At 49.2% G+C, this 13908-nt stretch overlaps 1 protein-coding gene across 1 annotated transcript in view; it reads left to right on the top strand.

Moving 5' to 3' along the window:
• The window catches only part of LOC310769087 (transmembrane protein 229b-like), a 32311-nt gene extending 19367 nt beyond the window's left edge, over positions 1-12944 (top strand). Inside the window, exon 2 of the mRNA XM_083628184.1 lies at positions 12187-12944. Coding sequence (XP_083484310.1) covers positions 12200-12685 — 486 coding nt within the window. The 5' untranslated portion in view covers positions 12187-12199 and the 3' untranslated portion in view covers positions 12686-12944. The remainder of the gene's footprint in view (positions 1-12186) is intronic.
• Positions 12945-13908: the final 964 nt, after the last annotated feature.

Raw genomic sequence — 13908 nt, 5'->3', positions numbered from 1 at the left:
GCGCTTCCCAGCGGAGAGGTGGCGGTGGTTTTCCTTGCTGCATCCCCTTTGCCGGGTTGCTGCGCTGTGGGAACCACCGCTTGAGGCTTCGTTTGGCTGCTGGCTGGGCTTTCTGCCTTTGGCTCGGAGGAGCTCAGAAGTTGAACATACCTGTGCCTGGAAAATCCCTTATTTTGGCTGCTGATCCCTTATTTTCAAATCTATAAGTTGACAGATATGGTCTGGCAGCAGCTCCCCTGGTTTCCATGCAAAGCAGATGTTCTAACACTAACCCACGACCTTTGCCCAAAGTGCCTACGCCAGGGTTTCCCAACCTGGCTCACTCTTTTTGGACTACACTTCCCATTCATTCCCGGGCACTGGTCCTGCCAGCAAGGGATGATGGGAGTTGTAGTCCAGAAACAGCTGGAGAAGCAAGTTTGGGGAAATCTGGACTGCACAATTGACTCCTGTGGCTTATTTCAAATCAGAACCAATAAAGGTGGTGAAGGTCCTGTGTGAGTGTCTGGAGGTGGTTGGAGGATGGATGGCAGCTAATGAATTGAGGTTGAATCCTGACAAGACAGAAGGACTCTTTTGGGGGGATGAGGCGGGCAGGTGTGGGGGACTCCCTGGTCCTGAATGGGGTAACTGTGCCCCTGAAGGACCAGGTGCGCAGCCTGGGAGTCATTTTGGACTCACAGCTGTCCATGGAAGCGCAGGTCAATTCTGTGTCCAGGGCAGCTGTCTACCAGCTCCATCTGGTACTCAGGATGAGACCCTACCTCCCCGCAGACTGTCTGGCCAGAGTCCTGCATGCTCTGGTTATCTCCCGCTTGGACTACTGCAATGCGCTCTACGTGGGGCTACCTTTGAAGGTGACCCGGAAACTGCAATTAATCCAGAATGCGGCTGCCAGACTGGGGACAGGGAGCGGCCGCTGAGACCACATAACACCGGTCTTGAAAGACCTACATTGGCTCCCAGTACGTTTCCGAGCACAATTCAAAGGGTTGGTGCTGACCTTGAAAGCCCTAAACAGCCTCAAAGGCCCAGTATACCCGAAGGAATGTCTCCACCCCCATTGTTCTACCCGGACACTGAGGTCCAGCGCCGAGGTCCTTCTGGCGGTTCCCTCAGTGCGAGAAGCCAAGTTACAGGGAACCAGGCAGAGGGCCTTCTCGGTGGTGGCACTCTCTTGTGGAACACCCTCCTATCAGATGTCAAAGAGATACCTGACATTCAGAAGACATCTGAAGGCAGCCCTGTTCAGGGAAGTTTTTAATGTGTGACATTTTAATGTGTTTTTAAGCTTTGTTGGAAGCCGCCTAGAGTGGCTGGGGAAGCCCAGCCAGATGGGAGGGGTACAAATAAATAATAATAATAATAATAATAATAATAATAATAATAATAATTTATTATTTATACCCCGCCCACCTGGCTGAGTTTCCCCAGCCACTCTGGGCAGCTCCCAATCGAGTGTTATAAACAATACAGCATTAAATATTAGAAACTTCCCAAAATAGGGGTGCCTTCAGATGTCTTTTAAAGATCGGATAGCTGCTTATTTCTGACAGGAGGACGTTCCACAGGGCGGGCGCCACTACCAAGAAGGCCCTCTGCCTGGTTCCCTGTAACCTCACTTCTCACAATGAGGGAACCTCCAGAAAGCCCTCGGCGCTGGGTATAAATAATAATAATAATAATAATAATAATAATAATAATAATAATAATTTGCACTTCCGCCATGGGCAGCCTCCAGTTCCTTCTCGTAGGAGCTCTTGAAGCCACGTTGGAGGAGGGGGGGTTTGGAGTTGCTCAGGACCGCCCCCCATCCTGCCCAGGCCCTGGGTCGGTCCAGCCCTCCATCCTCTCAGGTCAACAATGTCACTGCACAACCAGGCCCAGGGACGAGTGTTTGGGCCTTTCTGACTCACACCAGAAAATTCACAGGGGAACCTTATGGTATTACCTGGAAAAGGGGAGAGAAATGTCCCATGGGTGCCGGCTGCAATTGTTTGAAGGGGTGAGGCAGGCATAGGCAAACTCGGCCCTCCAGATGTTTGGGGACTACAACTCCCATGATCCCCAGCTAAACAGGACCAGTGGTCAGGGATGATGGGAATTGTAGTCCCAAAACATCTGGAGGGCCGAGTTTGCCTATGCCTGGGGCAAGGGCTAGAGGTGGCAATTCAAGCACCCAAATAAAACACACCTGACTGAAAATCTGGACTGTTTGCAGTAAGGAAAGTGACAGAGGGAAGCGTGAAATAACGCCTGCTTTGATGCAACGTCATCTAACATATCCCCACAAACAAATCAGTGCAAGTGCTCAATGAGCAGGTCATCTGGAAGTGTCCTCACTCGACCCAAGTCCACATTTTAAAATAAAATCAGAAAGTCTAAAGGGCTTGAGAATGAGTTGAGTTCGACAAACAGGCTGCCTGTGCTTCATCAGCCATCCAGCAGAGGGAGCTGTTGCTGCACTTTGAGAGCAGGTAAGGTGGTCCAGCGATGATGCATTTTGCAGGACCGGGAAGTTTTGCAAGCGCTGCAAAGAAGTTTATTTCTCTGCAGAGTCATGCTCTCTTGGCTTGCAGCTTCCACAGGCAACTTGTGCGCACAGGCCAGGAAAACACACACATTCCACCCCCCACGTTTTAACCCTGCGTGTAGCCAGGACTTTTGCGTATGAAATCTGCATTTTTGGAGCAGAAGGCAAAGAATACCATTGTGACCCTGAAGCAGGAAAACACACATTTCAGGAATTTGGAGTGCACGCATGCCACTGGGTGAAGCACTGCAACAGGAGAGACTGCAAGCAATTATAATAATTCTTGTTGTTGTTTAGTCGTTTAGTGGTGTCCGCCTCTTCGTGACCCCCTGGACCAGAGCACACCAGGCACTCCTGTCTTCCACTGCCTCCCACAGTTTGGTCAAACTCATGCTGGTAGCTTCGAGAACACTGTCCCACCATCTCGTCCTCTGTCGTCCCCTTCTCCTTGGGCCCTCCATCTTTCCCAATATCAGGGTCTTTTCCAGGGAGTCTTCTCTTCTCATGAGGTGGCCAAAGTCTTGGAGCCTCAGCTTCAGGATCTGTCCTTCCAGTGAGCACTCAGGGCTGATTTCCTTCAGAATGGATGGGTTGGATCTTCTTGCAGTCCATGGGACTCTCAAGAGTCTCCTCCAGCACCAGAATTCAAAAGCATCCATTCTTTGGCGATCAGCCTTCTTTATGGTCCAGCTCTCACTTCCATACATCACTACTGGGAAAACCAGAGCTTGAACTATACGGACCTTTGTTGGCAAGGTGATGTCTCTGCTTTTTAAGATGCTGTCTAGGTTTGTCATTGCTTTTCTCCCAAGAAGCAGGCGTCTTTTAATTTCGTGACTGCTGTTACCATCTGCAGTGATCATGGAGCCCAAGAAAGTAAAATCTCTCACTGCCTCTATTTTTCCCCCTTATAATAATTATAATTATGATTAACTGGGTTCTGATTATGGGCTTCTCGGAAGAGGCATCTGGTCGGCTGCTGTGAGAATAGGATACTGGACCAGGTGGGCCACAGAGACTTGATGCTGCAAGCCTCTTTCTGTGTTCTTGTGACTTCAGTGTGAGGCACAGCTATGGAAATCTAAATTGCACAAAAACACACAAACCCCAGACTCTCCAAGCGTCCCTATTTTCCAGTGAGAGTCCCGGATTTACGGAAGCCGTCCTGGTTTTTGATTTGATCCTGGAATGTCCCACTTTTCATTAGGACGTCCCTATTTTCATCAAATAAATGTTGGAGGATATAGAGTTATGGGACCTCCCAATCCAAGGAGATACCACATTTTTCGCTCCATAAGACGCACCAGGCCACAAGACGCACCTAGTTTTTGGAGGAGGAAAACAAGAAAAAAAATATTCTGAATCTCAGAAGCCAGAACAGCAAGAGGGATCGCTATGCAGCGAAAGCAGCAATCCCTCTTGCTGTTCTGGCTTCTGGGATAGCAGCACACACACTTCCCCTTTCTTTTTAGGAGGGGAAAAGTGAGTCTTATAGAGCAAAAAATACGGACCAGCAACCTTTAGAAGTCATCTGAAGGCAGCCCTGTATAGGGAAGTTTTTAAATGTTTGATTTTGTGTTTATATATGTTGGGAGAGTGGCTGGGGCAAACCAGTCAGATGGGTGAGCTATTATTATTATTATTATTATCATTATCATTATATAGAGGTAAAGGGACCCCTGACCATTAGGTCCAGTCGTGACCAACTCTGGGGTTGCGGCGCTCATCTTGCTTTACTGGCCGAGGGAGCCGGCGTAGAGCTTCCGGGTCATGTGGCCAGCAGGACTAAGCTGCTTCTGGCGAACCAGAGTAGCGCACGGAAACGCCGTTTACCTTCCCGCTGGAGTGGTACCTATTTATCTACTTGCACTTTGACGTGCTTCCGAACTGCTAGGTTGGCAGGAGCAGGGACCGAGCAACGGGAGCTCACCCCGTTGCGGGGATTTGAACCGCCAACTTTCTGATCGGCAAGCCCTGGGCTCTGTGGTTTAACCCACAGCGCCACCCGCGTCCTTTATTATTATATAGGACGTCCCTATTTTTGTCAGAGAAATGTTGGAGGGTGTCAAACCCAGTGAAGTACTGTATACTTTCTCCAAGCCTGAGTGTTGGCTTATTTGAATCTATAGCAGATGTTTCAGGGAGATTTGGAGTGGGGGAAGGTTCCCATTCATTCATCTTGGAGCTCTTCCCACTTTTTAAAGGAGAACAAAAGGTTTTTCTTAAAAGGGGGAGGGAAATCCCATCGCCTGCCATGTACTGCAAGGCTGCGGGAGATTCTCAAGCTCTCTTCCCAAAAGCCTTTCTGCCCTGCTCTACCCACCAAGGCATAATTTCGTGGGAACTGCCCAAGGTCACACAGCCCAACAGCCTGGGAGAGGAAGGGTTAAACAGAGCAACCCCTCTCACCTGACCCAAGTCTAAGTATAATGATTATAATAATAATAATAATTAATATAATATAATATAATATAATATAATATAATATAATATAATATAATAATAATAATAATAATAATTTATTTATACCCCACCTATCTGGCTGGGCTTCCCCAGCCACTCTGGGTGACCAATAAAATATTAAAATACCGTAATACATCAAACATTAAAAGCTTCCCTAAAGAGGGCTGCCTTCAGATGTCTTCTAAAAGTCTGGTAGTTGTTTTTCTCTTTGACATCTGCTGGGAGGGCGTTCCACAGGGCGGGTGCCACAACCGAGAAGGCCCTCTGCCTGGTTCCCTGTAACTTGGCTTCTTGCAGGGAGGGAACCGCCAGAAGGTCCTCAGAGCTGGACCTCAGTGTCCGGGCTGAATGATGGGGGTGGAGACGCTCCTTCAGGTATACTGGACCTGAGGCCGTTTAGGATCCCCTTAAGCAGGGCTGGAAGGCCCTGGACTATCCATGGACAAAGAAAGGGGGCTCTGGGAAGCGGGGGGAGACACTCACACCTCCCCAAGAGATCCATTGGTGGAAGGATCGTGTTATAAGAAAAAACTGCTCCATTATCCCTTACGGAGTGTCCAAAAGAGCCCTTACAGAGTCCTTAAGTGGGTCCCCCATCTGTAGGAGCAAATAGCAGAGGCCACCCAGAGAATATTGCTCCCCCCATAAGGGAATAAGGGCAGATTTTCGTTTAATACACCCTCCTCGCTGAGCCTTCAATCAGATATCACCCTTCTGAGAGACATAATTCCTTGGAATTCCTTCCGCTGTCTAATTTCCAAGCAGGGATGAATATTCCAGGTTTAGGCAGCCAATGTTCCGGCCATCCAGGAAGATCTGGAGCTCATTCTGGCTTTCTTCCTCTGAGTTCTAAGTTTGCTAACGTGTTTACACGGAGGCGCCCAAAGGAGTGGAGCAAAAAAATTGCCCCTCCCTGCGAAACATGTCTAATTATCCCCCTAATTATCAGCAGGTGCCTTTGAAATGGTGTTGAAAGCGAAGCCTCCGTGGGAGGAAGTCACACAGCCACAAATCGGAGCGTGGAACAGGAACTTCTCGCCTCACTGCTCCAACCACTAGGCATCATTCCCTTCCGGACCCGGGAAGACGTCCCTGGAGTTCTCTGCCTCTGAGAAGTCCCTGTTTCCCTTCAAGACCGATGTGGTCCATTTAGAAATATATGAAAACATAGAAATACAGGCAGCAAAGGAAGACCGGTGGAGGAAACCAGCCATTTTAGGGGTAAGTAGCTCACTTTTGGACTGTTTGCATGGGAGGCGGCAGAATGTGCGGCAGGGTCTGAAACTGACCGATTGATTCCTGTACCGCTTGATATATTAAAAGCATCCCTAAGTGGTGTATAGGGAACGGAAGCAAGCGACAGGCAGCTTGCACAAAATATTGCAAAGATACGCTGTCACAGATAAAAATGTAATGTTCGTGCAAAGTTAATAATAATATATAAATCAATATCCATTCATTTTCCTTCTGACCCAGCCTCCCTCTCAGCCTCCAAATTCTCTCATCATCATAGTCTCTAAACATTGTTCCTGCTGGCTGGTGGGGCTGATGGTTCCAAACCCTGAACTCATAGAATCGTAGAATTGTCACAAGGGACCCTCAGGGATCATCCAGCCCAACCCACTGAAGTGCAGGGCAAAAGAATCCCCGGCAGATGGCCAGCCAACCTCTGTTTAAAAACCTCAACATGCCTTTGTGTGAACATTGTTCATGAAGAACAGGAAGAGGGGTATTTTATTTTATTTTTAAGTGCATTTTAGGTAACGCCATGTGGTCTGGTAACTTGAATTGCTACTCCAGCCAAATGAATGCCGTTGGCAGCAGTTTAAGAGCAAACAAATGAGAAATTGCCCATACATTGAATGGCTCAGCCTTAAGATGCAATGATAGTCAGAGTTTCTGATGCCTTTAAAAGAGGATTGGACAAAGTCATGGAGGAGAGAGAGAAATATATATCCTTTGATGGCTAGTGAACAGGTAGGGCAGAGTGGAGCCTCCATGCTCAGGGGGAGTCTATCTGTGAATACCCATTCCTGGCGGCTGGGAATGGAAAGGACTGTTTCTGCTTATGGGCTTTCCTTAAACCACTGAGCCTCTTGGGCTTGCCGATCGGAAGGTCGGCGGTTCGAATCCCCGCGCCGGGGTGAGCTCCCGTTGCTCGGTCCCTGCTCCTGCCAACCTAGCAGTTTGAAAGCACGTCAAAGTGCAAGTAGATAAATAGGTACCACTCCGGCGGGAAGGGAAAAGGCGTTTCCATGATCTCTGGTTTCCATCACAGTGTCCCTTTGCACCAGAAGCAACATGACCCGGAAAGCTGTCAGTTCCCTCGGCCTGAAAGCGAAATGAGCGCCGCAACCCTAGAGTCGCCTTTGACTGGACTTAACCGTCCAGTTGTCCCTTTACCTTTTTTTTGTGTAGCCACAGCTGGAAACAGAGTCCTGGGCCGTGATCTGAGCAAGCTCCCTACACGTTCTTCTGAATTGCAGCTGGTGGGAAATCTTAGAATCATAAAATCATAGAATCATAGAGTTGGAAGAGACCACAAGGGCCATCGAGTCCAACCCCCTGCCAAGCAGGAAACACCATCAGAGCACTCCTGACATATGGTTGTCAAGCCTCTGCTTAAAGACCTCCAAAGAAGGAGACTCCACCACACTCCTTGGCAGCAAATTCCACTGTCAAACAGCTCTTACTGTCAGGAAGTTCTTCCTAATGTTTAGGTGGAATCTTCTTTCTTGTGGTTTGGATCCATTCCTCCGTGTCCGCTTCTCTGGAGCAGCAGAAAACAACCTTTCTCCCTCCTCCATGTGACATCCTTTTATATCTTTGAACATGGCTATCATATCACCCCTTAACCTCCTCTTCTCCAGGCTAAACATGCCCAGCTCCCTTAGCCGTTCCTCATAAGGCATCGTTTCCAGGCCTTTGACCATTTTGGTTGCCCTCCTCTGGGCACGTTCCAGTTTGTCAGTGTCCTTCTTGAACTGTGGTGCCCAGAACTGGACACAGTACTCCAGGTGAGGTCTGACCAGAGCAGAATACAGTGGCACTATTACTTCCCTTGATCTTGGGGAACCTGTCTGAGGCAGCACCACCTAGACTGGGTTAGGCAACAGAGTTGTTAGAGCAGTCTAATGGGTGAGGCGACTGTGCAAGCTGGGCAGGATCCAGGAGGAACCCACAGCTTTCGTGTTTCATTAATGGCAAAAGAGCATGCGTCTAGCCCTCAAAGTTGCGACAATCAAGTTGCAAAACATGGCGATGTGCAGAGCAGAGAGTGAGCGGGGCTTTTTTAAAAAAAATATTATTTTTAATATATATATATATTATTTTTTAGGTAAAGGGAAAGGGACCCCTGACCATTAGGTCCAGTCGTGACCGACTCTGGAGTTGCGGCGCTCATCTCGCTTTACTGGCCGAGGGAGCCAGTGTACAGCTTCCGGGTCATGTGGCCAGCAGGACTAAGCCGCTTCTGGCAAACCAGAGCAGCGCACGGAAACACCGTTAACCTTCCCGCCGGAGCGGTACCTATTTATCTAATTGCACTTTGACGGGGACTGAGCAACGGGAGCTCACCCCGTCGCGGGGATTCGAACCGCCGACCTTCCGATCGGCAAGCCCTAGGCTCTGTGGTTTAGACCACAGCACCACCCGCGTCCCTATATTATTTTTTACCAACCACCAAAACACAAACAGTGAAGCCCCCCAGGCGGCTGATACATTGGGTATACAATATTCAATAATATATGGTACATATTCAATAATATTCAATAATAACATATTCGAATTAACCATATGTACACTTCTATATACCTTAACACTCCTCCTTCCACAAGGTTTATTTAACTTTTAACATTTTAATTGCCCCAGATTGTTGAAACCTACTCAAATAATTCAATATCTTTCGAAGCAATCCTCCTCTTTCTCACTGACCTTAAACCCTTTCATTCTATGTATCTTCACAGTTAGGTATTCTAAAATTATAATATTATTCAGTTTTTCCTTCCACTGGTTCACCCCTAACTCTTCTGCATTTTTCCAATTACTCGCTGTAACATGTCTGGCTGCAATTACCATCAGTTTTACCCATTTGCATTCCTCTTTTGTTTTTAACTTGGTACTACTCAGGGTAACAAGAACCATCAATTTAGTTATTTCCACGTTCCTTCCCACAATTCCTGATATGTGAGCGGGGCTTTATATGCCGCACCGTAGCTCTTCTCCAACTTTCCAGATGTTCTGGACTACAACTCCCATCAGCCCGAGCCAGCAGGGGCTGATGGGAATTGCAGTCCTCAAACCCTGCTTGCAGGTTTTCTAGCCAAGAATCTAGCCAGCCACTGTGCCAAATAGTTTGGCCTGATCCAGCAAATTCCTATGTCCTTATGGAACCTCCAGGTCCAGAGGCAGTCTATCTAGACCCCCAGGTTCTTTGGGGTATTCAGCCACTGTCAGAATTGAGCCATTGGCCCCCATCCAGCAGGACTGCTCTTATGTTCTTAGATCTGTGCATTCTGTTGGCTCATATATTGTAAATTTAAGGAGTGCTTGTATATCCACCTGCCTGCTTTTTTAATATACAGTGGTACTTTAGTTCTTAAACTTCCCGTATTTTTCTGTGTATAAGACTAGGTTTTTTCCCTAAAAAATAATGTCAAAAATTAGGGGGCGTCTTATACACGAATATATCTCCCCCCATTTTCTTAAATCTGAGGCCCCCAAAATAGGGGGCGTCTTATACATGGGGACGACCAATAGACAGAAAAATATGGTAATCTGTTCCGCAAGTCCATTCCAAAACCAAAGTGTTCCAAAACCAAGGCACACTTTCCCATGGGAAGTAATGCAAAATGGATTAATCCATTCCAGACTTTTAAAAACAACCCCTAAAACAGAAAATTAACATGAATTTTACTATCTACCGAGACCATTGATCCATAAAATGGAAGCAATAATCAATGTACTGTACTATAAAATAAATAAGACAGTATTGTAGATGATAAAAATAAAAATAATTATTTTTTTTCTTACCCACACTGATAATAGTCATTGTTTGAATGGGGGGCTTTTATCCATTTCCACAGTCACACAGTCAATCAATCAGTAGCTGAACTGGGTTCCACACAGTCACAAAAACAAATTAACCGAAAAAGCCTCAGAAACAAAAACGCAAAATAAAAAGCAAAAAGAAAAGCGCCAAACTTAATCTGTTCGAAAACCAAGGCACAGCTTCTGATTGGTGCAGACGCCCCGGAAACAATAGCCGACAGCCGCATCGGATGTTCGGCTTCTGAAAAACGTTCCAAAACCGGAACACCTACTTCCGGGTGTTCCGAGTTTAAGAACCAAGGCGTTTGAGAACCAAGGTACCACTGTATTGAACTGATGGCTATAACTTATTCCCTTAAATAATTTTTCTAAGCCCCCTGGCACCTTAGCAAGCACTGTCAGAACGTCTGAGGGCTTAACTCTGGCTCAGACGACCATCACTTGGAGATACAGTCATACCTCGGGATGAATACGCTTCAGCTGAAATATTTTTGGGTTGCACTGCGCGGCGACCCGGAAGTAATGGAGCACGTTACTTCCGGGTTTCGCCGCTCGCACATGCGCAGACGCTCAAAATGATGTCACGCGCATGCGCGGAAACGGCAAAACGCGACCCGCGCACGCCCAGACGCGCAGTCGCGTCTTACGTTTGCTTCAGGATGCGAATGGGGCCCCGGAATGGATCCCGTTCGCATCCAGAGGTACCACTGTATTTTAAAGTGCAGGGGACCTGCTAGGAAGCCAATCGTGACTAAATTTCAGGAGCAGCTTCCCGATGGAAGCAATCGTTATTTAGCCGAGGAACAGACTCCGTCGGAAAGCGGTGGACCCCCCCCCTTTACTGGAGGTCGTTGGGCGGCTACCTGTCTGCGCTTCTTCTGCGTTGATCCCTGCGTTGCAGGTTGGGGTTGGTCTAGATGGCCCTGGAGGTCCCCTCCCAATTCTTTTCCTTTTTTTTTATTCAAAGTTATAACAAGACATATTATCCAAAAACATATCCTTATTCCCCCCCCATTTTTCCTCCCTCCCCCCCCACAAAACCCACCCCACCCCCCGACTTCCCTCAGTTCCAGTCTTTGGTTTCTCCAATAATGCTGTTTTCTGCATGTTACAAAGTTGTATAGATCCTCAAACTGTTTAGCTGATTATTATCAGTAAAAAACTTGTGAATGTTTATTCAAAACCTGCCAAGGAGTCCAGTTCGCTTTGTTGGTCTCCAGATACTTTGTAAAGGGTTCCCATTCATCTTTAAAGTCACAGTTATCCTTCTCCCATAGCTTATACAGTGGTGCCCCGCAAGACGAACGCCTCGCAAGACGAAAAACCCGCTAGACGAAAGGGTTTTCCGTTTTTCGATGCGCTTCGCAAGACGAATTTCCCTATGGGCTTCCTTCGCAAGACGAAAGCCCATAGGGAAATCTCCAGGACAGCGGGGAAGCGCAGCGCGTCTTCCCCACTGTCCTCGGACCTCCTCCGAAGGCTGGCGGTGGGGCGGAGAGACCTCCTCCCGCCGCCAGCCTTCGGAAGGCTCCTCCGAAGGCTGGCGGTGGGGCGGAGAGACCTTCTCCCCGCGCCAGCCTTCGGATGGCTGTCCTGAAGACTTGCGGTGGGAGGAGGGTTTTCCTTCCCACCGCCAACATTCAGAATGCTGCTCTGAATGTTGGCGGTGGGGAGGAAAAACCCTCCTCCCACCGCAAGCCCCGGGAACAGAGGAGAAGCGCTGCGCGCCTTCCCCTCTGTTCCCGGACCTGTCCTGAAGGCTTGCGGTGGGGAGAAAAGCCCTTCTCCGCACCGCCAGCCTGGCAAGCGGTCTCCATAGGAACGCATTAATTGATTTTCAATGCATTCCTATGGGAAACTGTGCTTCGCAAGACGAAAAACTCGCAAGAAGAAAAAACTTGCGGAACGAATTAATTTCGTCTTGCGAGGCACCACTGTATGTCAATTTTGCCAGTTCTGCATAGTCCCATCAATTTTTCTTGCCATGATTCTTGGGTTGGGGTTTCTTCAGTCTTCCATCCTTGTGCTACCAGAACTCTCGTGGCCGTTGTCGCATACATGAAGATGTTTTTAATTTTTTTTGGCAATTCTTCATTTCCACCACCCTCTGCCTGACAAGCCCCATCTCTTCCTGTGCGCAGGTTGCGGTGAGCCATGGGGACGTCCCCCGAGCCCCTGAACCCCCTCTGCCGAGCGTACCTCTACGCCTTCCACGGCTACCTCTTGGAAATCCTGTTCACGGCCGTCATCTCGGGCGAGGACTGGGCCTTCAGCGGGGCCACCACCTTGCTGTCTTTCTTCGTCTACGGGACCTGCGGCCTGGCCTTGGAGCGCATCTACCTCTGGCTGCGCAACGACTGCTGCCTCCTGACTCGCTGCCTCCTCTACAGCCTCTGCATCTACCTGTGGCAGTTCTCGACGGGCTACGCCCTCCGCTGTTTCGGCGCCTGCCCCTGGGACTTCAGCGAGTTCCGCTACAGCTTCCTGGGGATCGTGGCCCTAGAGCACAGCCTCATCTGGTTCGTGGGATCCCTCCTGCTGGAGAAGTGGGTCCTCGCCAACGTGCTGAGGCTCCGGTTGGACGAGCCCTGGAAAGCCAAACCTCGTCCCATGCCCAAATTTGCACTGAAGGACGACTGACCATCGGCTGGTTTTGAGGAGGAGTATAAAAGAGCGAGGGTCTGGGTGGTGGGACTCCATCCTCCTCCTCCTCCTCCTCCTCCTCCTCTTGGACCTATAATCCTCTTTTAAAGCCATCTAACAGATGGAGGTTGAATCCTGACAAGACAGAAGTACTGTTTTTTGGGGACAGGAGGCGGCCGGGTGTGGAGGACTCCCTGGTCCTGAATTGGGTAACTCTGCCCCCTGAAGGACCAGGTGCGCACTCAATTTGGACTCTCAGCTGTCCATGGAGGTGCAGGTCAATTGTGTCCAGGGCAGCTGTTTATCAGCTCCATCTGGTACGCAGGATGAGACCCTCCCTGCCCGCGGACTGTCTCGCCAGAGTGGTGCATGCAAATATTGATGCAAATGTGAGTGCCTGGAGGCGGTTGGAGGATGGATGGCGGCTAACAGATTGAGGTTGAATCCTGATAAGACAGAAGGACTGTTTTTGGGGGACAGGAGGCAGGCGGGTGTGGGGGACTCCCTGGTCCTGAATGGGGTAACTGCGTCCCTGAAGGACCAGGTGTGCAGCCTCGGAGTCATTTTGGACTCACATCTGTCCATGGAGGCGCAGGTCAGTTCTGTGTCCAGGGCAGCTGTTTACCAGCTCCATCTGGTACGCAGGATGAGACCCTCCCTGCCCGCAGACTGTCTGGCCAGAGTGGTGCATGCTCTGGTTATCTCCCGCTTGGACTACTGCAATGCACTCTACTTGGGGCTACCTTTGAAGGTGACCCGGAAACTACAACTAATCCAGAATGCGGCAGCTAGACTGGTGACTGGGGGCGGCCGCCGAGACCATATAACACCGGTCTTGAAAGACCTACATTGGCTCCCAGTACGTTTCCAGGCACAATTCAAAGTGTTGGTGCTGACCTTGAAAACCCTAAACGGCCTCAAAGGCCCAATAGACCTGCAGGAGAGTCTCCACCTCCATCGTTCTACCCGGACACTGAGGTCCAGCACCGAGGGCCTTCTGGCGGTTCCCTCGCTGCGAGAAGTGAGGTTACAGGGAACCAGGCAGAGGGCCTTCTCGGTGGTGGCGCCCGCCCTGTGGAACACCCTCCCACCAGATGTCAAAGAGAAGAACAAGTACCAGACTTTTCGAAGACATCTGAAGGCCGCCCTGTTTAGGGAAGCTTTTGATGTTTGATGTATTACTGTATTTTAATATTTTGTTGGAAGCCGCCCAGAGTGGC

This window comes from Podarcis filfolensis, assembly GCF_964270895.1.
Source record: "Podarcis filfolensis genome assembly, chromosome: 8".
Classification (NCBI taxonomy): Eukaryota; Metazoa; Chordata; class Lepidosauria; order Squamata; family Lacertidae; genus Podarcis; species Podarcis filfolensis.
This window is presented reverse-complemented; position numbering and strand designations above follow the sequence as displayed.